General features: G+C 45.5%; 1 protein-coding gene across 1 annotated transcript in view; it reads right to left on the bottom strand.

Annotated features, from left to right (window-relative positions):
• LOC115077813 (zinc finger protein 436-like) overlaps positions 1–27,259 on the bottom strand; it is a 186,336-nt gene that overhangs the window by 85,095 nt on the left and 73,982 nt on the right. Inside the window, exon 5 of the mRNA XM_029580099.1 lies at positions 15,367–15,480. Coding sequence (XP_029435959.1) covers positions 15,367–15,480 — 114 coding nt within the window. The remainder of the gene's footprint in view (positions 1–15,366; positions 15,481–27,259) is intronic.

The raw sequence follows: 27,259 nt of genomic DNA, 5'->3' as shown, positions 1-27,259 counted from the left end.
AAAATAAAATACTGTTGTTTTTAACTTTTATTATTGTATTTGTATATTTTGATTGTCATGGTTTATTTATTTATTTATCGAGTTTTATATACTGTCATTCGGTTTCACCATCACAACGGTTTAAAAGTTTCGATGTTTAACAGAAATTCATTTGCTTGTTAACATAGTCGTTATAAACATATGTACAGGTTAGATTACGTGCTTTGTATTGGTTCTGCAATGAAAGTTGTAGCATAGAGTCATTGGGTGTTTTGGTAGGCTTTGGTGAACATCCAAGTTTTTAGATCTTTTTTGAAGGTTTTTAAATTTTGCTGGGAGGGTGTTCCACAGTTCGGGGCTTCCTAGGGAAATGGCTCTTTTCTGAGTTGAGGTAAGTTGTTTGTGGCGAGCAGGTGGAATTTTTAGTAGACCTTTGTTAGCTGACTGGAGATTTCGGTTTGGTGAGTGGAGTTTTATGGATGCACTTAGCCAGTTTGTTTGTTTTTCATATATTATTTTGTATAATATGGATATTATTTTGTAGTCTATCCTGTATTTTATTGGGAGCCAGTGTAGTGAGATGAGAGTTTGAAGTAATGTGATCATATTTTTTCGTTCCTGTGAGTATTCTGGCGGCTGTATTTTGAAGTATTTGGAGAGGTCGGATGGGTGAGAGGTAAGTTGAATAGTAGGGAGTTGCAGTAATCCAGGTTGGAAAGATGAGTCGTTGGAGGACTGTTCTGAAGTCATTGGGGGAAAGAAAAGATTTTAGATATCGTAGGGTTAGGAGTTTGTGATATCTGTCTTTGATTTTAGCGGAGATGTGATCCTTGAAGGATAGTTCCTTCTCGATTATGACTCCTAGGTTGTGGGCATGGGTGACAGGGGGGATTGCAGACTTTTGATTCATTATGTTGAGTGGTGGTATGTGCTTAGGGTTGTTCTTTCTATCCAGCATAATTATTTCTGTTTTGTCAATGTTTAGGATGAGTCTCATGTTGGTAAGTAGTTGCTTTATTTTGGTGAGGTAATTGGCTGCTTTTTTGTAGGTGTCTTCTAGAGAATTGTGTATTGAGATAAGTATTTGGATGTCGTCGGCATATATGAAGTGAGTCAGTTTAAGGTTTGAGAGGAAGTGGCATATCGGGAGAAGATAAATGTTGAAGAGTGTCGCCGATAGTGCAGAGCCTTGGGGAACTCCAGTGTCAAGGTTTATTTTCTTTGCGAGGCTGTCGTTGATTTGCACCTGGTATGTCCTTTGTGATAGATAGGATGAGAACAACTGATGGGTTTTTTCAGTTACACCAATTTCGGATAGACGGTCAATCAGTATTGAATGGTTTACTGTGTTGAAGGTTGCTGTTAGGTCTAGTAGGACTAGCAGGTAGCAGTGGCCTTTGTCAAATCCTTTGAGCACGGTGTCGTTTAAAGATAGGAGTAGTGATTCAGTGTTTAGTTGTTTCCTGAAGCCGAATTGCATGGGGAGTAGGATGTTGTTCATTTCCAGGTGGTCACTGAGTTGGGAGTGGACGATTTTTTCAATAATTTTGGCAATGAATGGTAGGTTTGATATGGATCGGTAGTTTAGTGGGCTTTCTGGATCAAGGTTAGTCTTTTTCAGTATGGGTTAGATAATTGCTGACTTTAAGCAGTTGGGGTAGTTTCCTTCTGTGAGGGATAGGTTCACGATGTCGGTTAGCGTTTTTGTTATTGATGGTTCGATGGCTTTGATCGTCTGTATAGGTATGCTATCGATAGGGTACTTAGCTGGGTTCATTTTCTTGATGATATTTTGGCTTTCCAGTGATGATGCTGAATCAAAGTTTAGCCAGCTTGGTGTTTGGTTGATTTGTATTTTCGGGTCTTGCGTGTTGTTGTTGAGGTTGTTGTTTATGAGGATTTTGATTTTTTTGTTAAAAGAAATCTGCAAAGTCGTTGCTCGAGAGCTTGGAGGTTGGTGATATCTGGTCGTTGGAGGATTTGGTTAGGCAATGTACGATATTGAAGAGCATTCTTGGGTTGTGTTGGAATTTGTTTATTTATTTTGAATAGAAGTCTTTTTTTGCATTGTGGATAAGTTTTTTGTAGTATGCTAAATGTGATCGGTAGGCGTTCAGTAGTGTAGTTGTTTTGTTGTTCCTCCAGGTTTTTTCTTTTTTTTGGAGTTCGCGTTTGGCTGATCTGATGTTGTCATTGTACCATTGGTTTTGGTGTTTTAGGTTTTTGTTTTCTTTATCGTGGGGTTTATCTTGTCTGCTATTGTTTTAGTGATGTTTAGCCAGGATGAGGTGGCGTTTTCTGCATTAGATAGGTCTATGTTTGTTAGTTCTGTTTTTAGATTATCTTGAAGTGTCTATGTTGAAGGGTGGCCTATAGGAGAAGGATCTAGGTGGGCTTTTTTCTGTTGTAAGTTTACAGTTGGAAGACAGGTTACTGTAGATTAGAGAGTGGTCTGACCAGGGGATATTAGTAATATTTGTCTGGTAATTAGTCCATATGTCAGTATTGATGAAGACGAGGTCTAGTGTGTGACCTGCTTTGTGCGTTGGGCCTTTGATGATTTGACTTAGTCCTAGGGTTGATAAGGCTTCAGTTATTGTGTTGCATGTGGGGGAGTGGGGGACTGTGTCGACATGTATGTTAAAGTCTCCTAAGATGATGATGGGTTTGTTGATAGTTTGGACAAGAAGAATTCTATTAGTGGAGAGCAGTTCCGATCTAGTGAATTGGGGGGACAATATACCAGGTAGATTTGTAGTAAAGGTGAGTCAAATAGTGCAATTTCCAGTGGTAGGTGGGTGTTGGTTGGGAGCAGTTTCATCTTTAGGTTATTTTTTACGATTAGCATTAGACCTCCTCCTTTCTTTTTTGGTCGGGGGATTGAAAACATTCTGTTGATGGGGTTATTGATTTGGCTGATTAAGACTTGGTCGGTTTTTCTTATCCATGTTTCCGTGATGGCTATGAAATCTGGTTTGTGATCATCAAGTAGGTCAGAGATAATGGGTATTTTCTTTACTATGGATTGTGCGTTGAATAGAAGGAATGATAGTGCTAAGTAACTGCTGTAGGTATTAGTGTTGATGTGAGTGATGTTTGAGTGTTGGTACTTATGATAATTCTTTGTTTTTTTTCTTGTTTCTTTCTGTGGGTTTTCCTTGCTTTGATCCTTTCTTGTTTCCTTCTGTGAGTTATCCGATTTATGATCTTTTCTGTGGGACTTGAGGTGGATGTAGTCAGGGGTTTGAGTGTTTGCCATTTCCTGTGGAGTGTAGTAGTAGATTTTGTGTGTTTGGTATGGTTTGGGGTCTGTACTCAGGTTTGCACGAAGGGGTGCACAAAGGGGTGCATACCTTCGGCGTGCGACGCATGGGGAGCACACCTCCTTTTGAGCAGGGTTCGGCGCTCCGATAATGTCACCGGGGGGGGGGCATGGCTCACGGCCGAGGAGGCAGGGCCACTTCGTTGGTCGTCAGGGGCATCTCTTGCCTTACTTCGTTCTCTTTCCTGTCCTCCTTGTGGGCGCCAGGCGCCCGCTGCTGCTGATGTTGGTGCCGCTGTTGACCTCGGGGGACCCCAAGGGACGCTGGGGAGCGCGCCTCCATGTTTCACAGCCTCATCTTGCCCTGAGTCTGCCAGCTATGACACTCCTCACCAGCAGAGGCTTCCATTGAGCTCCGTCCAAAGCTATCCAAGCCATATCCTCACTGGTCGCCTGACTCAGACTGTGGTGCAGCCTCCTCTCCACCAGGGGACTTCAGCAAGCTTAATCTCCAGTCTTGACAAGCTCCTCTTCACTGCTTGCACCACACCCAAGCTCCAGGCCTATGTAACCCAGCCTTGCCCTATCACCTTTGCCTCTTCTTGGAGTCATTCTTGGCTCTCTGACCTGGCTGCGTTTCCTTGTACCTTGCCTTGTGGCCTCCAGGCCTTCTTGCTCCTTATGCCTTGTTCTGTGGCCTACCCTAGGTTTGCCTTGCCCTGTGGCAACTGGGTCTTACTTCTTGCCTTGTGGCCTATCCAGGCCTCTCTCCAGGCCTTTTGCCTAGTACCTATGGATCTCCAGTCTTGTTGCCTTTGGGATTTTGTCTTCCTTGTTCTGTGTTGTTTTGCCATGTCCTTGTTCAGACACATCCTAGTCTGTCCTGTGCAGTCCTGTCTTTGACTGGTCTTGTTATGCCCCGCCCAGTCTTGTCTGTTCCAGTATCCTATCCACAGCTCCCTGTCTGTTCTAGTAGCTTGTCCACAGATCCTTCCCTGTCCCAGTTCCTGCTTAATGTCCTATCCAGTATCTTGCCTCGCTTGTATCTCTCCCTAGCTTTGCTTACTATCTTGCCTTGGCTCTGTCTATCTCAGCCCCAGTCCTTGTTCCTTGTCCAACTCCAGTATCCAGGCCAACCCTTCTCCAGCCCTCCTGTACACAGCTTTGTCTCATCCTGCCTGCATTCTGTGTCCAAGCTTCCAGCCTGTATGTGTCTCCAGCCTTGCTCCAGTCTATCCAGCCTTCCTTCAGTCTGTACATCCTTAGGCCAGCCTTGTTCCCATAGTATTGACTCACTATGATGCACTGCTGCAGCAAAGACCTACTGGCCCCAGAACCCAAGATCTCAACCTGTGGGGGCAGGGGACTGGCTATGTGGAAGACCAGCCCTAGTCCTGCCCAGGATCTAGCCTTGTAGTCCTGTACTGATCCTGGGGTGGTGTACTCTGAGCGGAGAAACCATTGATATGTGGTTGTGTACTGCTCCAGTCTACATTTGCTGTGTTTATAGTACATAAAAGCTGGAAATAAATGACCCAAAGAAGGATGGGCAGAGAAACCATTTGTTATTGTTTATTGGATGTATGTTGATTCTTATTTTTGTCATCTTGACCTGGATCCTCTTCTTTAAGTTACAATAAAGACTATCTTTTATTTGAATACCAACTACAGACTCAAGTGTTTTCTTTGAATTTTACTCACATGTGGACTTCCTAGGGAATGGATGGACCCTTTTGTGATTCCTGGTTTCTCCAGTTTTGCTAATTTTGGCTTCCCTGCTGTTATGTTTCAGTATCTGGCACCTCCTGTAAATATTTGATCTGGAGTGTGAAGTGGTCACTGAGATTGTGATCGACAGTACCAGGGGCCCCAGAAAAGAAATCTTCCTCACCATCCTGACATAAACCCAGACTCATAGCACCCTTACTCTAGGGATAAAGCACCGAAACAGGGGACAGGCTACATATCAGAGTCCCCATTAATTTTCCACATAGGGGTAGCTTGTACAGAGTAACAGTTACTACCCTTAACTGTAACATAGGGGTGGCCTGCAGGGAGTAACAATTGCTACCCTTGACAGTAACATGGGGGTGGCCTACATGGATTGGCAGTTCTACCCTTGAAGGAGACATAACCATAACCTGCAAAGAGTGGCAGTTACTACTGTGAAGGGTGGCATGCATGTGAGCCCTTTGTGCTGCAGCATTGTTTACACAGCCTCATAGGCAAACCTATGAGATTTGGTAGCTGGCGAATGCACCCTGTAGTGGGACAGTCTGGAGCTTCACCTATACCAGATGCCTCCCCCGCAGATTGAGCCCTTGGGTTCTGGCAGCTTGTAAGACTTAGGCAGGTCCCTAGGGCGGTGACTAGAGCAAGAATCCAATGGCACACCAGTGTCAGGGCAGGTAGTAGACTAATGGAATCAGAGACAGGCCAAGTCTGGGGCAGGCAGCAGACAAGGGTAGTGAGGTCCAAGCAAGAGGTCAAGTCCAAGGAGCAAGCAATCATGGTTAGGTCCAAGCAAGTAGTCAGAATCCAGGAGAAGACATACAGAAGACACTGGATGAGATGGGCAACACCAGGCAAGGCTGGACAAGGAAAGTTGGACAAGGCAAGGATGGAAAGGTAAGGCTGAATGAGGAATCAGGAATCCAGGACACAGGAACCAGGAACTCAAAAGCAACATGCACTGCTAAGGCAGGAGACCTGTTGCTGAGGCGAGGTAATGATGTGAGGTCCTTGCTTAAGTAGGTCAGTCGGCTTGATCTCATTGGGGGGTGCAGCTCAGAGATTACCACTGTGGGGCCTATATAATGTGTGTATATGCGCAGGTGCGCCTAAGGGGAGGCAGCTGGCAGAGTCTCAGGCAGCACTGGATGGTGTTCGGAGCAGGATGCTGAGTGCTGACCACGGTACGGGTCCGTCCACATTGGGAGTGAGTAAGGCAGATAACAAGGCCCTCTCGTGAGCTGCCAAATGTAACTACCATAAGAAGCTTGCTGGGCAGACTGGATGGACCATTTGGTCCTTTTCTGCCATTATTATATTACTATGTATACAGTATATGTTACCACTGAGGTTAGACTAATCAAACGAAAATTAGGTCTTACCTTCGATAATTTTTGTTCCTGTAGTACCAAGGATCAGTCCAGACTCCTGGGTTTTGCCTCCCCACCAGCAGATGGAGACAGAGCAAGTTTGAACAGACTCAGCCATATATACCCGAGTGCCATCCACAGTCTGCCAGTATTACGTATTGTCAAAGCAGAATGGTACCAATCAAACCAACTATGTACAGGAACCATCAACCAAACCAAATCACTAACCCCAACTGCAAACCACAGTCAGAAACCAGGGAAAACAAGAAAATCTGCAGACCCGAAAAGGCAACAATTACAGAAAGACAAACAGTGAACTTTCCATACTTTACTACCGAAAAACGGGCAGGACTCTGGACTAATCCTTGGTACTACAGGAGTGAAAATTATCGAAGGTAAGACCTAATTTTCTTTTCCCTGTACGTACCGGATCAGTTCAGACTCCTGGGATGTACCAAAGTATGCAAAGTATGCAAAGACTTCCAGGTAGCCGCTCTACAAATCTCCTGTGGCGAAATGAAAGAACACTCAGCCCTGGAAGCCGCCTGAGAACGCTTAGAATGCGCTCGTACCCCTATGGGTAAAGGCTTACCTCGCAACAAATAGGCCAAATTTATGGCCTCCTTGAGCCACCGAATTATAGTGGCCTTCGATGCCATATTCCCTCTCTTGGGACCACTCCAAAGCACGAACAGATGGTCGGAAACCCGAAATGGATTAGTGACTTTGAGATAACATAGCAGTGCCTTGCGCACATCCAACTTCTGCAAATTCCGAGACAAAGGATCGGACCTGTCCAGATCGGAAAAAGACGGGAGCTCGACCAACTGGTTCAAATGAAAAGCAGAAACCACTTTCGGTAGGAAAGAAGGAACCGTGCGCAAGGAGACCCACGAATCAGAAATCCGCAGAAACGGTTCATGACAGGACAAAGCCTGGAGCTCCGACACCCTATGAGCGGATACAATTGCTATCAGAAAGACCACTTTCAAAGTGAGGTCTTTTAGAGTTGCCCGATGCAGGGGTTCAAAAAGTGCGGAACACAAAGCAGAAAGAACCAAATTCAGATTCCATGACGGGAAGGACAAATGAATTGGACGACGCAAATGCTTCGCACCCTTAAGAAAACGCGACACATCCGGATGCACAGCCAGCGGAGCCCCTTGAATAGGTCCGCGTAAACAACCCAGAGCTGCCACCTGTACCTTCAAGGAACTGCATGATAAACCTTTAGCTAAGCCCACCTGAAGGAAACCTAAAACATCCAAAATGGATGCCTGCGTGGGAACCACCTCCCGAGCAACACACCAAGACAAAGACCTTCCAGACCCGAACATGAGAAAGGAAAGTGGAAGACTTACGCGACCCCAACAGGGTAGCCACCACCGCATCAGAATAACCCTTGCGCTTCAGACAATGCCTCTCAAAAGCCATGCCGCTAGACAGAAGCAATCGGCCTGGTCGAAATATACGGGCCTCTGATGAAGGAGATTCGACCGACATGGGAACCGCAGAGGACCGTCCACTGCCAGATTGACCAAATATGCAAACCAGGGACGGCAAGGCCATTCGGGGGCAACCAGAATCACGTCTGACGGATGAGCACCTTGCCGATCAATGGCCACAGTGGGAATATGTAAAGTAGTATCGACTTCGGACACGGTAGCACCAATGCATCCACACCTTCCGCTTCCCATCTCTCAACGACGGGCATAGAAGCGTAGAGCTTTGGCATTTTTTAACGTTGCCATCAGGTCCATGCAAGGGGTTCCCCACCTGTTGCAAATGAGCTGAAACGCTTCGTCCGCCAGCTCCCACTCTCCGGGATCGAGATGATGGCAACTGAGAAAATCTGCGTGCACATTGTCAACCCCGGCTATGTGGGATGCCGCTAAGCAGAGCAGGTTCTGTTCTGCCCAGCTGACCAACAGCTGAGCTTCTTCTGCCACTGGCCTGCTCTTGGTTCCCCCTTGGCGATTGATATAAGTCACCATGGTTGCATTGTTGGAGAGCACTCTGACCAACCTCCTGTGAACCAACGGATGGAAGGCCTGTAACGCCAGTCGGACCGCTCTGGTCTCGAGGCGGTTGATAGACCATGTTGCCTCCTCCGAGGACCACCGCCCCTGCACAGAGTGCCTCAGGCAAACTGCTCCCCAACCAGTAAGACTGGTATCCGTGGTGACCGCTGTCCAGTCGGGAACGACCAAGGAAATCCCCTTGGTCAAATGGTGCAGAACAAGCCACCAATCCAGACTGGCACGAGCAGTCTCTGCCAATGGTAAAGATAGATGATACTGCTCGGAAAAAGGATTCCAACGGGAGAGCAGAGCAGATTGTAAAGGGCGCATGTGAGCAAAAGCCCAGGGAACCAATTCCAGAGTCAAAGCCTTGAACTCCAGAACCTGTAAATAATCCCAAACCGTAGGAGGATTCAGTGAGAGAAACATGCGTAGCTGACCCTGCAACTTGACCACGCGATCATGTGCCAGGAAAACTCATCCCTGCCGCGTGTCGAACACAGCTCCCAAAAATACCAAGGACTGGGACGGTACAAGATGACTCTTGGCCCTGTTCACGACCCAACCTAGCGAATCCAACAACTGCATTACAAGTTGGACCGCCTTCCGGCAAGGCATTTCCGACTTTGCCCGGATAGCCAATCGTCCAAATATGGATGCACTAACAACCCCTCTATGCGAAGCTGCGCCACCACCACCACCATGATCTTGGTAAAGGTCCTGGGGGCTGTAGCAAGTCCAAAGGGCAAAGCTTGAAACTGATAGTGCTGACCCAAAACCGCAAACCTCAGAAATTTCTGGTGATCCACCCATAGGCCAATGTGCAGATATGCCTCCGTCAGATCCAAAGACGCCAGAAACTCTCCTGGGCGTACCGACGCAATTACCGATCGTAACGTTTCCATGCGGAACCGTGGAACACGAAGATACCGGTTGACCTGCTTTAAATCGAGAATGGGTCGGAAGGATCCCTCTTTCTTTGGCCCGACGAAATAAACGTTGGGCCGACCGAGGAACCGGGACAATGGCGCCGAGATCGCGAAGGTGCTGCAATGTTTGCTGCACCGCCACCCACTTTTCCGCGTAACCGCAAGGAGATATCAGATACCGAGGACGCGGATGGCGTGAAAAATCTAAAGCGTAGCTGTGTCTTATCACCGAGAGGACCCTCTGGTCCAAAGTGATCTTGGCCCACTCCTCGAAGAACAGAGACAGTCTGCCTCCTACCCTTGGAACCAAGGAGTGGGCCGGCCGCCCATCATTGGGTAGACTTGCTGCTGGGAGCAGCCTGGGAAGTATCGGGTCTACCAAAATGCCTGCCTCGAAAGGACGGAGTCCAGGCCTGCGGCTGAGCAGCATTCAGACAAAAGGACTGAGTGGACGCTCGAGGAGCCTGCGACTTACAACCACCCCGAAAACGGGACCTGGACGAAAAGGAACCTCGAGACCGCGGTCTATCTTCCGGTAACTTGTGGACCTTGTTCTCCCCCAAAGATTGAATCATATCGTCCAGTTGCTTACCAAAGAGCAATTTGCCCTTAAACGGGAGAGAACCCAAATGAGATTTGGATGAGACATCCGCCGACCAATTCCGTAACCATAACAAACATCGGGCAGAGACCGCGGAAACCATGGACCGAGCGGACGTCCGAAGGAGGTCATAAAGGGCATCGGCACTGTAAGCCACCTCAGCCTCCAGATGCCCCGCTTGGCGAGCTTCTTTATCCGACAGGCCCACATTGGCCTGCAACTGCTGCACCCAGCGAAGCCCAGCTCTCAGAGCAAAATTACTACACATGGCCACTCGGACCCCAAGCGCCGGCACCTCAAAAATCTTTTTAAGTTGAATGTCCAACTTGCGATCCTGCAGATCCTTATGAGCCGTGGCCCCCGTGACAGGAACCATTTTCTTCGTGACAGCAGCCACTGCCGCATCCACTTTAGGCACCTGAAGAATTTACAATGCCTCCTCTGGCAGAGGATAAAGTTTGTCCATCGCCTTAGTCACTTTCAACCATAAATCAGGGGTGCCCCATTCCCTAAAAAGGAGATCCGTAGCCGAAAAATGGAAAGGGAAAGAAGTGGGTGGACCCCGTAGGACCAATAAAACAGGATCCATAGACCCTAAACGAGATTCGGCCGGGGGAGCCTCAATCCCCAATTCGCTCAAAATGGTGGGAATAAGGGGGCCCAGTTCATCCCTGCGGCCACCCGCTCCTGCGCCACCTTAGGGTCATCACCCTCGACGGCCTGGGACCCTCGACCAGCACTTTGCTTGGGGTCCCCATCTCCCTCTACCCCCCTTGGGGGCTGGGCTGGAGAATCCTGACCCTCTGGGTCCATGTCCTCCGAAGACATGTCAGACATGTCCTATGGAGAAATAGTCCGGACAGGGCGCTTGGCTTTGGTGGCCCCCCCTTGCCCTTCGGGCCGGTGCCGCTTCCGAGTCCGAGACGCTGAGACAGATATTTTTATTTTTTATTTATTTAATACATTTCTATACCGTTTCACCAAATGCATGAAATGACCGAAGCGGTTTACAATATTTTCAACAATATTTTCAAAAATAAAAAATTAAAATAACATGAATTAAAAAAAACAAAAATAAAAGTTAATAATCAAAAGAATAAAATTACATTAAAACATCATGATCAATGTCAACAAAAATAAAAAACAGAAGTAACTTTAACAATTACTTAGAAAGTAGAACATAACAATTTACAGAAAACCTAATTGGTTATAGCAGGAAATGAATAACTAACGTACCTAGAATAGTCTAAGCAGTATCTAGATTTCCGAAAGCTTCTTTGAAAAAGTGAGTTTTTAGAGCTTTTTTAAATTCTTTTTTATTGTGAATTTTCTTAAGGGATCAGGTAAAGCATTCCACATTATAGGTCCCGCAACAGAAAAAGCTCTTTGCCTGGTGACATTTAGAACGGCCTTTTTTACTGAGGGGTCTTCCAGAAGGTTTTTTCCTATTGATCTAAGATCCCTAGAGGGTTTATACATTCTAAGTTCAGAACAGAGCCAAATAGAATCACAGTTATTTAATAATGAGTGAATAAGAGTAAGAATTTTATATTTTATTCGATATTTTACCAGCAACCAATGTAACGTCTGTAAAACTGGAGAAATATGTTGCCTCATGGGTGTTGCTGTAAGTAATCTAGCAGCAGAATTTTGAATAAATTGAAGTGGCTAAATAGAGGATTCGGGTAAGCCTAAATATAAACCATTACAATAGTCTATGCCGGAAAGAATTAAAGCTTGCAAGACTGATCTAAAGTCGTTGAAAAATAATAAAGGTCTTAGTCTTTTTAACACATGTAATTTAAAAAATGAATTTTTCACAACCTTAGAGATGTGTTGTGAAAGTGATAAATTTGAATCGATCCAGACTCCCAGGTTCCGGGCAATTTTGGTGATTTGAATAATGTCTTTACCCAAATTAATATTTGCAGGAGGAGCATTATTAGAATTCAATATAAAGCTCAGTAGCAAAATTTCTGTTTTCTTTTTGTTAAGTTTTAAACGGTTATGAGCCATCCATTTTTCGATGGTACTTATGTATAACTGCACCATGGACAATGTTTCTGACCAAGAAGATTTATACAGTAGAAAGAGTTGGATATCATCAGCATAGATTTTGTACTGTACATTTAATGATGAAAGAATATGACACAAAGGAAGCAGATAGATATTGAATAATATAGGTGATAAAGAAGAACCCTGAGGTACACCAGTAGATTGGGAATAATGATAAGAAAAATGAGAACCTATGTTAATTTGACAGTGGTGATTTGCAAGAAAACTTTTAAACCAGTTCAATACAGATAAGCTCCCTCTGTCAGAGCCCTGCATTTTGCTGAGCTTTCGGGCCTTAAAGGCCTTGTGCATGAGCAAGACAAAATCAGACGTAAAGGAAGAGGAAGAATCATCCGAATCCGCATGCCCCGGGACCTCCAGTGTAGCTGACCCCCACCGAGCTGGAGATTTAGGCCTCGGCGGCGGCTGCTGCAGCAATAATGGCGGCGGGAGATTCCCCTACCCCCCCCCCCCACCCCCGCTATCAGAGCCGCTGAAGGGAAGGATGAGAAAATGGCATCGTTTCCCGCACTAATCGGGAGAGGAAGGGGGGCCGCGAGGGGCAGGGCAGCAATGCCCATCGAGATCATCCAACTGTGAAGGACCACCCTCCCGGGACCTCTGGAAGGGCCTTCCCCGCCAGGAATGCAGGCAGAACAAAGATCATCGCGGGAAAGCCGACCGCGAGCAGATCCGCACACTCGACAGGCCGCCCTGCGTGGCATGAGTCCACCTCTGCAGAACTGGGCCGAGAGACGAAGACGTGCCCGGCCACCCGCTCCTGTGCCGCCGCCAGCAAAAAGTAAAGGAGAGCACCGACTGAGTACCAAGAGAAACAAAAAGGAAAAAAAATTGTTTTGTAACTGTGCCGGAATCTGCCAGTCCTGGCGCCAAGGTGGTCTTGTTGGGGTGAGTGATCCGGGCTCCCCGGTATCACCCCAAGCTCAAGTGCACTGGTGGCAACCCCAGGAGGGTCCTCGACCCTGAGCCACAGATGTGCACACTGGGAGGGATAGTCCCCTCAGAACCTGTCCACCTCCCGGGAGCTGGACGGCCGTCCTTTGCGCCGAGGCTGATTACTTCTTTTTTTAAATAACTTTAAGCACAGCCAAAAAGCCTAACACCTCAAACTATAAAAACCTATCTAAAATCCCTTTTTTTTTTTTAAGGTACTAGGACAGACTGTGAGTGTTGCACCCCCACCATCTGCTGGAGATAGAGTAATACTGGCAGACTGAGGGTGGCACTCGGGTCTATATGGCAGAGTCTGTTCAAACTTGCTCTGTCTCCATCTGCTGGTGGGGAGGCAAAACACAGGAGTCTGGACTGATCCGGTACATACAGAGAACCTGTAGTTTCCAGGCTCCTCTCTATTACAACTTTTTTGAAGCTGTTATGCTGACAGGCAAGAGTGGACCCCTTGCCTGAGGGGGAGTTGGCGCTACCTGAGAGGGCGAACCCCCGCAGGTCCCCACCGTCAGGAAGCGAGGCTGAGCTGGGGCAGGGGCCGGCTGGAGCTGCGCCAATACCAGCCCTGTTCACCGCAGGTTGAGCCTTTGGGTGCCAGGGCCGGTTGGTCTTAGGTGGGCCCCTGTGAAAGTTGGTTGGATAACTGCCGGGAGAATTGCCAATAGTCAGTCCAAGGTCGGAAGCCAGAGGATCACCAACAACCAGTCCAGGGTCAGAAGCCAGAGAATCACCGAGAGCCAGTCCGAGGTCGAAGCCAGAAGAGTCACCGAAAGCCAGTCCGAGGTCGAAGCCAGAAGATCCGTCCACAGGAATCTATAGGTGGAAGCAGGAGCAGGAACAGGGCTCGGAAGGCAGGAACAGGAACCAAAGCACGAACGAAGAACAAAGGACTCCACCGAAGCAAGCAGACTCGTTGCCAAGTGAGTATCTGGGGAAGCCTCCTTAAATAGGCAGTGAGACCTGACATCAGCTAGGGGCCAGGCCTGGTTTTCCCGCCATGGCCCCTTTAAGAGGCGGGACCTTGGCGTGCGTATGAGCTAAGGGAGGCCCGGAGGACTCGGGGTTGGCGGCATCCGAGCTCCACGTGGGTGCAGGACGACCCGGGGAGCGATGGTAACGGCCTGCTGCCATGGCGCGGCACCCTGAGGAGGCCCAAGCAAGTGGACCGCGGGCAAGACAAGGCGCCTGCAGCCCGTTAGTGCCAGCGGCACTAACAGAAGCAGGAGCACCACTATACTATTTTAGTCTTGTGGAACCATTCCCATTGCCAAAGATCTATTGTACAGGTCTTTCAGTGGATCCAGTAGCTCTTCTCAGTATTCTCGCATATATCTTATCAGGCCCCATGGCCTTGTACACTTTCAGTTTTGCTAGTTCCACCCAAATTCACTCTTCTGTAAACAGGTCTTTATCTACACCACACTGTAGTCTGCTTCCTCCAAAGTCCTTTTTAGTGAACAGAGACCTATAAATACTGAAATATTTGTTTAATATTTCTTTTTACTTATCTTTCTCCACTCACTGGGGCCTATGTAATAAGACTTGCTGAGCCTACCACAGGTTTTTCAGCGCTAACTTTGCCCAGGTATGTAATAAGGGCTTTAGTGCAAAAAAAACCCCACATTAAAACACCTGTGGGAAGGTTAGCGCATCTGATGCAACTTGCAAGGTAATAAGCCTTGTTAGCTATTCCCTTGCAATGCTAGTGGGGAGGCTGCCTAGCAGGTTTCCTTTTACCTTGGGAAATTTAAGGCCTGGTTGAAGGCAGGAGTTAAAATTTCTGTGGTAAAGAAGTGGGCACCAAACCTCACTCAGGTGGGCTGGGGCAGGATAACTTACCTTGCTTCCTACTTTTCTGAATATTGACCTTGATATTTATTTATTTTATTTATTTAAGGTTTTTATATACCGGCATTCATGAAGCGATCACATCATGCTGGTTTACATATAAACAGGGGTGCAATAAATACATTAAAAACATAAATAACGTGTCAAAGAAAAGCAGTTACAATTAACAAGGGCTATTGAACTGGGAGCGGATATGTTGGTTTTATACTTTTTTTTTTATTTAAGAGAACACCACTATTTTATTTGGCCTGTCAATTTCCTCCTGTTGTCTTGGGCTTACACTCAATTAAAATTAGTCTTTATTGGGCTATGGCACCATAAGCCCTCATTCACAATTCCCAGGGTTTTTCACTTATTTTATATCCCCCTTCAACTCATTCCAGTGAAGATCCTCAAACAGGAGTCATTAACTCCAGCTAACATGGACCAAAAGTCCAGCCCTCGAGTAGTTACAACTGCATGACAACTGAAATCCCCTCCCTCTCAGAGACTGTGAATGCTGCCTCCAAGGTCCTCCACAAACCAGTGCCTAGGCCAGAAAAACTCCTCCACTATTATCTCTTGGCATGCGGGCTAGCACTATCTGTCAGAAGCATCTCACCTGTGCCAGCCGCATCATTACATTCTTTGGCTTTTGAGGTGTGATCTTCGCTATAGCGTGCCTCCTCCTCTTTCCGGATCTTAAACAGCACACCAGGATTGACGATCACATAGCCTGGTAATTGTAAAGATAAAAGCATCTTGTTTTTGAACCGTCACAAAACAAGGATGTGAAGAGCTCATTTCTAACTATTATTATTTATTGACTTGATATACCGCAATTCTATCAATATAATCAAAGCGATAATTAAAAAAAACAAAACAAAAGCAACTAAATATAAATATTCTTAAACATTAAAAAACACACATAGCCAAAAAGTAAGCAAAAAACAAAACAAAAAAACATCTCCAGCTGGCCAATTTCTAGGTCACATCTCTTCCTAATCCATCCTGCTGTCTTCCACACTGCTGGCCATTCACTCCTTCTCTGCCCTTTTTACCTTTCAAATACACTCTCTTGGTTCTTACCTCTATCTCAATGTCTCTGATTATATCCTGCTCCTGTCTCCCCTCTGTTTTCCATGCTCCCTTCCATGGTGAACTCAAACAGCATCATGGCTTCATTGCTCACACACATGCTGATTATACACTGCTGCCTAACTCTGGCTTTCTCTCTGCCACCTGGCGGAAAAGTAAGTTACTTTTGTCGCTTTGGTTTTTTTTGCTGCGCCGTTGTCACCTACCCGCCCGCCCGATCGAACACCCCCCCCCCCCCCCCCCCGATCCCTTTAGAAAACAGGTGCCTCTTTTTTTTTTTTTTACAGCCCTTGCCACTGCCTGAGGCATGGGTTGGGGGTTGCCTTGTCATTGAGCTATTAAGCCGAGCTGGTTTTCTGTGAGAGGTGGGTTAAAAGAAGGTATTTCAGGGCAGTGGGTGCCTCTGGGGGTCAGAGTTGCCATGATAGGCGGGGACCTCATTCACAAGTCAGGGTTTGTTGAGTACGATCTCAGTCTCAAATGTACTGCTAATGCTCTTCGGGATGTTTGCTTTGTACCAAAGAAAGCTTCCTTCTGGAGCTCCTAAGATCTAATATATACCAGCAACATGCCGAAGTGCACTCAGAAAGTCTTGTTAATCAGGTGGGTGGCTTCAGTTGATTCCATTTCTTTATCTTGCTGCAGCATCTTTCTGGTTTCCGATTGCACTGCTTGGTGCTTCATGACCTTCTGTCTCTCCTTACACTAACTCCTACTAGGGGGAGGCGGTAAACTAGCACGTTAAGGCTGCGGCAGAACAGCGGGTTACGGAGGAGGTAGTATCAGCGCCCGTTACAGTATCGGAGGGGAATAGCTAATTCCTTCATTATACAGCTTTTTCGTTCATTTACATGCTGGGTGCGGAAAGGGTTATGTGTCTATTTTAGGAAGCGCTAGGGACGCGTGAAACTGGAGACTGTATCGCTGGATGGCCTTACTCGTCTGTATTGTGCGCTCCCAGCACGTTACAGACGGGGAATCTTTAACTCAACGTTACTGGATCGACCTGTTTGTGGGTTGGAGCTGATCTCAGATGCCATATGTTTAAAACCAAGCTCCTTCTCCTTGAACAGCATACAAAGTATTCTCACCTTTTCCATCCCCAGACCCTCTACAGCTCCTCCCTCACTCACTCTCACAGTCACTCCCACGTTAAATCTTCTTCCATCTGTTCAGAAAACTATCCAGCCCTCCCTCTCTCTCTCAAAACTTGAAACTTCTGATTCAAATCCTGATCATTGTCCACAGCAATAAACACCTGATTTCCAGTCTCCTCACTGCTCCACTTTCTTCTTCATCCAGAAAAGCAAAGCTGCTATATGTAACCATTATTCTCTGTAGCTAGCAGGATAAATCAGCCATATCCAGTGAGTGATGTCATCTGACGATACCGACACAGACCTAGTTATTAGAGCAAAGACGTCTTTCTGAGCATGTGCAGGACATCCTGTGTGCAGTCGCTGCCTCACGAGCTCTTCAGTCTCTTCCAGACCCTTAAGCTCTCAGTGGGAACACTGAGAGGAGAGGATCACCTTTCTGGTGGCTGAAAGGAATCAGTAAGTTTTTGCTTGGGACATTGTTATACATTGGGACATGGATAACCTACTGAATTTCAAAAGTTTTATCAGTAACACAGTGAAAGAATGCTTCTTCAAACTCCAGGTTCTAAAAAGACTCAGACCTTTATTGCACCCCCAGGATTTCAGATCAGTTCTGCAAGCAATCATATTTTCTAAAATTGATTACTGCAACTCCCTTTAACTTGGACTCCCTGATATCTCCCTGAAACCGCTACAAATGCTCCAAAATGCCACTGCCAGGATCTTAACTAAAGCAAAAAAAAAGGACCACATAACACCAATATTAAAAAATCTCCATTGGCTCCCTATAAAACACAGAATCACCTACAAAACCCTTTCATCCATTCATAAATCCATTTACAAAGCCTCATACCTAGACCTCAGGATCCCATTCCAGCTACATACTTCCTCCCGTCCACTGAGAACTGCGCAAAAAGGCTCTCTGAAAATCCCTCCACTTAAAATTTCGTCAAACAAAAGAGCCTTCTCCACTGCAGGTCCGATCCACTGGAACTCTCTACCATCGGATCTTAGGCTTGAACAATGCCCCCTCACTTTTAAAAAAAAGACTTAAAACTTGGCTTTTCTCTCAAGCCTACGATTGAGTACTATCCACAAATCCCTCCTCCAGGTCTATGCCATATAATACCTCTTAGCTCAACAACTAAAGAATTAATTTTCCAATCCCTCTTGTCTATTTTGCAGATATCTTATTCATAACTGATTCATTTTAATCGCCTGTATATAACATGTCTATTACTACTGTTGTTGTTTTAATGTTATTTGTTATTAGTATTTATTCAATTTTCTCCAAGTTCATTTTCCTGTTCCATGTAAGACTCGCATATTAAGTCACTCCAATGTTATATGTAAACCGAAATGATTAGCAACATTGTTGCTAGAATTTCGGTATATAAAAAAATGTTAAATAAATAAATAAATTGTCTTTTTTAAAAGTATTGGGGCAAAAAGTATTGGGGCAAAGTTAACTATTTGGGAATATTATTTAGTGTGTTTGTGCCTTTAATAGTCAGAAAGGCAGTGAATAAACAAGTTAGACTGTGTATTTTTAAATAGTCAATAAGGTAGCAGTAGGTAGGCAGTGAATAAACATGTTAGGCTGTTTGTATTTTTAGTCAGTCAATAAGGTAGCAGTAGGTAGTGTGTTTATTTTTAAAAGTCTGCAGAACTGAGTGTTCTCCAGACTTTTAAAGAACTGAGTGTTTGTATTTAATACTGAGTGTATTAAAAAAAAAAAACAACACAAAAAAAGCCAACAACCCAAAAAGTAGCCAGAAGCTAGAAATAAGCTAGGAGCAGTGTATACCTAAGAAAAAAAGTTGAATAGTTCAGCTCAGTTACTCACCTTGGAAAGGTGTTGAGGTAGTGTGATTGGGTTTGAAGAGGGACCAACATTTGTTAATCAAGAGAGCAGTGAGTCACTCAGGTTGACTAACTGAAGTTAGACTGTTTGTATTTCCCAACCCACCCACCCCTAGCTCATCCCTTAATTTATAGGCAGGTGCCACTTTCACAAAAAAAACCAAAAAACCCATCAACAAAAACTTTATTGAGAATTCGATCAGACCCCGGTAGGCCACAACCAGACACATAGTGAATTCACTAATACATTTAAAGGACGTTAGACACATTCCTACTCCCATAGCAACCTAAAACTTAACTAGGAACTGTTCAAAATTGAGATAAAGGCAGCAGTCCAGCAGCAAGAGGGGGGCTTCCCAGTCTTTTGCATCGAGTGTCACATGTATGATTTTTTTACCCACCGGTGAGAAGTTGTACATGTGCATGCGATGCAAAGAGCTCCTGGCTCTCAGAGAACGAGTCCGATCTCTGGAGGCTAGAGTGGCAGACCTGGAGGAGCTGAGGCAGACAGAGGTATATAGATGAGACCTTCAGGGACATAGTAGTCAAGTCCCAACTTCAGACTGGCAGCCCTGGTGCTGCCTTGGAGGAAGAAGGTCTCATGATGGGAGAGCACCAACCAGGTGCAGCAGGAAAGGATCCTGTGGCAAGGACCTGCTCTCCAGGTGATGCATTGTCCTTTCGCACTGAGGATATCTCCCCAAGGCCTACTGCCCAGGAGGGAAGGGTTAGGTCGGACATCATAGTTGGTGATTCGATTATTAGGAATGTAGATAGCTAGGTGACTGGTGGGCGTGAGGATCGCCTGGTAACATGCCTACCTGGTGCGAAGGTGACGGACCTCACGCGTCACCTAGATAGGATTTTAGACAGTGCTGGGGAGGAGCCAGCTGTCGTGGTATATGTGGGCACCAACGACATAGGAAAATGTGGGAGCGAGGTTCTGGAAGCCAAATTTAGGCTCTTAGGTAGAAAGCTTAAATCCAGAACCTCCAGGGTAGCATTCTCTGAAATGCTCCCTGTTCCACACGCAGGTCACCAGAGGCAGGCAGAGCTCCGGAGTCTCAATGCGTGGATGAGACGATGGTGCAAGGAAGAGGGATTCAGTTTTGTTAGGAACTGGGGAACCTTTTGGGGAAGGGGGAGTCTCTTCCGAAGGGATGGGCTCCACCTTAACCAGGGTGGAGCCAGACTGCTGGCGCTAAACTTTAAAAAGGAGATAGAGCAGCATTTAAACTAGAACAAAGGGGAAAGCCGACAGTCGCTCAGCAGCGCATGGTTCTGAGAGAGGTATCTTCAAAGGATACTAATGATGCATTAGAATTAGGGCATCCTGACAGTGAAGTTCCAATAATAAGAAAAGTATTCCAAGTGCCTGTAACTAAAAACTCACCTGAGCTAAAAAATTCTAACATCCCTATCAATTAAAAAGCAGAACGAAAATACAAACAAAAAACAAACTTTGAAATGTTTGTATGCTAATGCCAGAAGTCTAAGAAGTAAGATGGGAGAATTAGAATGTATAGCAGTGAATGACATCATAGACTTAATTGGCATCTCAGAGACATGGTGGAAAGAGGATAACCAATGGGACAGTGCTATACCAGGGTACAAATTATATCGCAATGACAGAGAGGAGCACTCGGGAGGAGGTGTGGCGCTTTATGTCCGGGATGGCATAGAGTCCAAAAGGATAAACATCCTGCATGAGACTAAATACAAAATTGAATCTTTATGGGTAGAAATCCCTTGTGTGTCGGGGAAGACTATAGTGATAGGGGTATACTTCCGTCCACCTGGTCAAGATGGTGAGACGGACAGTGAAATGCTAAGAGAAATTAGGGAAGCTAACCAAATTGGTAGTGCGGTAATAATGGGAGACTTCAATTACCCCAATATTGACTGGGTAAATGTATCATCGGGTCACGCTAGAGAGATAACGTTCCTGGATGGAATAAATGATAGCTGTATAGAGCAATTGGTTCAGGAACCGACGCGAGAGAGAGCAATTTTAGATCTAATTGTCAGTGAAGCACAGGACTTGGTGAAAGAGGTAATGGTGGTGGGGCCGCTTGGCAATAGTGATCACAATATGATCAAATTTAATTTAATGACTGGAAGAGGAACAGTGTGCAAATCCAAGGCTCACGTGCTAAACTTTCAAAAGGGAAACTTTGATAAAATGAGAAAAATTGTTAGAAAAAAACTGAAAGGAGCAGCTACAAAAGTAAAAAATGTCCAAGAGGCGTGGTCATTTTAAAAAAAATACCATTCTAGAAGCACAGTCCAGATGTATTCCATACATTAAGAAAGGGGGAAAGAAGGCAAAACGATTACCGGCATGGTTAAAAGGGGAGGTGAAAGAAACTATTTTAGCCAAAAGATCTTCATTCAAAAATTGGAAGAAGGATCCAACAGAAAAAAATAGGATAAAGCATAAACATTGGCAAGTTAAATGTAAGACATTGATAAGACAGGCTAAGAGAGAATATAAAAAGAAGTTGGCTGTAGAGGCAAAAACTCACAGTAAAAACTTTGTAAAATATATCCGAAGCAGAAAGCCTGTGAGGGAGTCAGTTGGACCGTTAGATGATTGAGGGGTTAAAGGGGCACTTAGAGAAGATAAGGCCATCACGAAAAGATTAAATGATTTCTTTGCTTCGGTGTTTACTGAAGAGGATGTTGGGGAGGTACCCATAATGGAGAAGGTTTTCATGGGTAATGATTCAGATTGACTGAATCAAATCACGGTGAACCGAGAAGATGTGGTAGACCTGATTGACAAACTGAAGAGTAGTAAATCACCTGGACCGGATGGTATACACCCCAGAGTTCTGAAGGAACTAAAAAATGAAATTTCAGACCTATTAGTAAAAATTTGTAACTTATCATTAAAATCATCCATTGTACCTGAAGACTGGAGGATAGCAAATGTAACCCCAATATTTAAAAAGGGCTCCAGGGGCGATCCGGGAAACTACAGACCGGTTAGCCTGACTTCAGTGCCAGGAAAAATAGTGGAAAGAGTTCTAAACATCAAAATCACAGAACATATAGAAAGACATGGTTTAATGGAACAAAGTCAGCATGGCTTTACCCAGGACAAGTCTTACAAATCTGCTTTACTTTTTTGAAGGAGTTAATAAACATGTGGATAAAGGTGAACCGGTAAATATAGTATACTTGGATTTTCAGAAGGCGTTTGACAAAGTTCCTCATGAGAGGCTTCTAGGAAAAATTCAAAGTCATGGGATAGGTGGCGATGTTCTTTCGTGGATTACAAACTGGCTAAAAGACAGGAAACAGAGAGTAGGATTAAATGGACAATTTTCTCAGTGGAAGGGAGTGGACAGTGGAGTGCCTCAGGGATCTGTATTGGGACCCTTACTTTTCAATATATTTATAAATGATCTGGAAAGAAATACGACGAGTGAGATAATCAAATTTGCAGATGACACAAAATTGTTCAGAGTAGTTAAATCACAAGCAGATTCTGATAAATTGCAGGAAGACCTTGTGAGACTGGAAAATTGGGCATCCAAATGGCAGATGAAATTTAATGTGGATAAGCGCAAGGTGATGCATATAGGGAAAAATAACCCATGCTATAATTACACAATGTTGGGGTCCATATTAGGTGGCTACAACCCAAGAAAGAGATCTAGGTGTCATAGTGGATAACACATTGAAATCGTCGGTTCAGTGTGCTGCGGCAGTCAAAAAAGCAAACAGAATGTTGGGAATTATTAGAAAGGGAATGGTGAATAAAACGGAAAATGTCATAATGCCTCTGTATTGCTCCATGTTGAGACTGCACCTTGAATACTGTGTACAATTCTGGTTGCCGTATCTCAAAAAAGATATAATTGCGATGGAGAAGGTACAGAGAAGGGCTACCAAAATGATAAGGGGAATGGAACAACTCCCCTATGAGGAAAGACTAAAGAGGTTAGGACTTTTCAGCTTGGAGAAGAGACGACTGAGGGGGGATATGATAGAGATGTTTAAAATCATGAGAGGTCTAGAATGGGTAGATGTGAATCGGTTATTTACTCTTTCGGATAGTAGAAAGACTAGGGGGCACTCCATGAAGTTAGCATGGGGCACATTTAAAACTAATCAGAGAAAGTTCTTTTTTATTCAACGCACAATTAAACTCTGGAATTTGTTGCCAGAGTTATGTGGTTAGTGCAGTTAGTATAGCTGTTTTTAAAAAAGGATTGGATAAGTTCTTGGAGGAGAAGTCCATTACCTGCTGTTAAGTTCACTTAGAGAATAGCCACTGCCATTAGCAATGGTAACATGGAATAAACTTAGTTTTTGGGTACTTGCCAGGTTCTTATGGCCTGGATTGGCCACTGTTGGAAACAGGATGCTGGGCTTGATAGACCCTTGGTCTGACCCAGTATGGCATTTTCTTATGTTCTTATGAGAAGTCAATTCTCTAGGGAAGTGGGCAAATAATAAATGTATAGCAGACTTATCTTGCTGGAATAAGCCAGTCTGCCACCTCCATATGTATATTAAAATTGATTCTTACCTGCTAATATTTGTTCCTGGAATATCACAGATCAGTCCAGATGCCTGGGATTTTTATCCCTATCAGCAGATGGAGATAGAGAAGAAAAGCTTTACTGACACTGTGGTACTTAAGATAGAGTGCCACTTGCAGTCTCTCAGCATGACTGTACCCAAGCCAAGATGAGAGAATAACAAACCAACTTTACCACCCCCCCCCCCTCCAAACTGAGCAGGGTAAAGACTGAACCCCCAAACCAGAGCCCTATATTCTACAGAAGAGATTGAAAACTCCCAAACCAAAAAAACAATTTCTCTATTATCTACACACAGGATAAACAGAGCGGTTTTTCCAGAAAGGGCGGAGCTCTGGACAGATCTGTGTATTCCAGGAATGAAATTAGTAGGTAGGAACCAATTTTCCTTTCCTGTTCACACACCAGATCAGTCCAGACTTCTGGGATATACCCAAGCTCCCCTAAACTGGGTGGGAATCTGAAAACCCGGTCACTGTTCACGCTCCAAAACCAGCTCTTCCGGTGCCTGAACAGCTAGACAGTAATGCCTTGTGAAAGTGTGTAGAGTAGACTAAGTCTGACAGATCTCCTGACACACAGCCCAGAACACCACCTATGTTCTAGTAGAATAAGCCCACAGTCCTTCGGGAATCAAATGCTCCTTACAAATATAAGCTGATACAATGGCCTCGTTTAGCTCTCAGGCAATGGTGGCCCTTGAAGTTTCACTCCCTTTATTTGTTCCCCCAACTGAATAAAATGATAATTAGACCTTTGAAAGGTATCGGTGATCTTCTGGAAGCGCAAGAGTACTGACATATATCCAACAAGTGAAAAACCCTCACCTGCAGAACAGAAGAGTCCAATTTCAGAAATGAAGTTCCACAGTCTGACTAAAGTATTAGAGACTATACTTGGTAAAAAGAAAGCACCATATGCAAAACCACCCCATCCTCCGAAACTGAAGGAAAGAGAACCTACAAGACAATGCTTGAAACTCGGAAACTCTCATGGCCACACAAACAGCCATCAGGAAGAGCACCATTAGCATAAGTTCCTTCAGGGATGCCCTCCTCAACGACCCATACGGAGGACCTCAGAGAATCCGCAACACCAGATTAATGTTCCACAAGGAGAACCCTCACCACACCAGAGGGCGCAAAAGCTACACCCCTTGAAGAAAATAGACTACGTCCAGATGCAAAGCCAGGGATAATCTGTGTACCTTACTTCTGAAACAGCCCAAAATTGCCACCTGGTCTCTTAGAGACTTGAATGCCAGCTCTTTCAATAGACTGTTCTACAAAAAGAGCCAGAATGTGAGACACTGACGCTCAAAGTGTTTGAACACTCAAACACTCTCCACACCCTTACAAATGCCAGAAAAATGAAAGGTCTCCTAGCCTGCAACAAGTCAGTAATTTGGTAATAACTTCTTCCTGACAGCCTCCCAATCACAAATGGATCCTTTTAAAAGTCAAATCGCATGACAAAAGCAAGCCGCCTGATCCAAGCAGATTGGTCCTTGATGGAGCAGCTGGGGAAAATGCCCAAGCCTTAGGGGACCATTCATCGACAGATAGACCAAGTCCACAAATCATGGGTGACGCAACCACTCTGGAGCTACAAGGATCACTCTCCCTGGGAGAATCTCAATACGCCTTAGCCCCCTTATCAGTGGCCCTGGAGACAGATGTACAACAGAATCCCACATGGCCATGGAGAACTGTTATGGTTTTGAGGTGTTGGAATGGATTCTTGGTTACTGCTGAGATGGCCACGCCCACAGGGAGGAGCCCCGTGAGGAACCGCAGTACTAAGCTAGACTCTAGACATGCAGACACAGAGATGATCGATTTATTATACAGCTTGATGGCACTGCCCGAGGAGCGGGCAGCAGAGGAGATAACCCAGAGTCCAGGAATCCTCAGCAGATGAAACAGTCTCTCGCTTGAGTAGATGGTAGGCAGCGTGGCGTAGCAGGAACAGGTCCCGGATGTGAAGCGGAGCACTGAAATTGGAGATAGACTTAAGGTTAGTACTCACTGAAGCTGAGCTGTAGTAGATGGTCCAATCAGGCAGAAGTTGAATAGTGGCAGGCACCAGGTTAGGGAGAGCGGGCCCTCAAGAAGCGAGTACCCAGTGTCCCAGAGCAGTACCTGAAACAGAGCAAAAGGGCCCCCCGAGGAGCGGGTACCCAGGTTAGAGAAAATACTCCGAAGGGCAGACAGCGCTTCCTGCAGCAGTGGGAAGCGGCAGAGCAGCTTAGACTGGAGCAGTCCAATCCAATCCTTGCTAACTCAGTTTGTTAGCAAATGAAGGGCAGGCTAAATACCAGGATGTGATGATGTCACTCGGAGGGGACGTCCCCGACGTTCCCGCCATGACGTGGATAAAGACGTGGGTGGCATGCGCTCATGTTTATGCCCTCAGGATAAACATGCCGATCACCGTTGCCATTCTGGGGATGCCGGAGAGAGCGGCATGAAGACGCGGCAGCAGTCATCTTCCCAAGGCTTGAGGAGAGAGAAGGAAGAAAGGTGAGGCACAGAGGTCGAAGCCGTCTGAGACCGATGGACGCAACAAGAACCAGTGTAGAGTCCCTCTTCTGCAACCACCTGCCTGCAACTGAAAAAGCGGAATGCTTTGGCATTATGCTTCTGCCATCAAGTTAAGCTGCGGAATGCTCAGCGAATAAATGCCATCACTTCTTCCGCCAGCTCCCATTCTCTGGGACCCAGCACCTGCCTGAATGTTGTCCACTCCAGCGACATAAGATACAACCAATGCCACTATTAATCAAGTTTACTTAGGGAATAGCCACTGCTATTAATTGCATCAGTAGTGTTTGGGTAATTGCCAAGTTCTTGTGGCCTGGTTTGGCCTCTGTTGGAAACAGGATGCTGGGCTTGATAGACCCTTGGTCTGACCCAGCATGGCAATTTCTTATGTTCTTATGCTACACCAACCTCATACTGATTGGGCCACATTACAGATTGCTCGTGACAGCAAGCGTTCCATTTGGCAATGCCGTACCAATGTTTCGCCTGTGGTGGCCTTGGCTCAGACAGTTACATCAGAGCTCTTGGGTCTGCCATCATAATACAGAGTTTGCAGATGTGTTCAGCAAAGAGCAGGCGGAGGTCCTGCCGCCACATCCCTCCTACAACTGTTCCATCGACTTCGTTCATGGTAGGGTTCCGCCCAGAGGCAGGGTATACCTGCTCTCTACCCCAGAAACAGAGGCTATGACCAAATATATTAAAGAGAATTTGGAGAGAGGCTTCATTCGCCCTTCTTCGTCGCCTGCCGAGGCTGGATTCTTTTTGTAGGGAAGAAGGATAGATTGCTACATCGCTGTATTTACTGCCGTGGTCTTAACTCTGTTATCAAAAAGAACTACTATTTACTTAAGTTTTGTAGAATTTAAATGGAGAAATTACTTACCTGATAATTTCGTTTTCTTTAGTGTAGACAGATGGACTCAGGACCAATGGGTATAGTGTACTCCTGTTAGCAGTTGGAGACGGATCAGATTTCAATCTGACGTCAGCCCCAAGTACATATACCCCTGCAGGAAGTGCAGCTCTTCAGTATTCTCCTCGAAAAGCATTGTGGATATATGTGTGACTGACTGATTAACTTAATAATTTGGTTAACTTGAATAACTTCTTAACTTGGTTAAACGTTCAAACTTGATTAACTTGAACTGGTTGATTGACTACAGCTGGAGACCGCCAGTGTACGCAACCGGAAAGCGTCGACACCCGGCAGGGTGGATGCCCTAGGTAAATGAAAACATGGCTTACCCTTGAATTATTTGAAAGACCATGCGTAACGGCAGCCAAGGCTGGGATGCTGAGTCCATCTGTCTACACTAAGGAAAACGAAATTATCAGGTAAGTAATTTCTCCATTTC

The sequence above is a fragment of the Rhinatrema bivittatum genome, chromosome 16, assembly GCF_901001135.1.
Source record: "Rhinatrema bivittatum chromosome 16, aRhiBiv1.1, whole genome shotgun sequence".
Lineage (NCBI taxonomy): Eukaryota > Metazoa > Chordata > Amphibia > Gymnophiona > Rhinatrematidae > Rhinatrema > Rhinatrema bivittatum.
The sequence above is the reverse complement of the archived record's forward strand: the minus strand, read 5'-3'. Positions and strand labels throughout refer to the sequence as shown.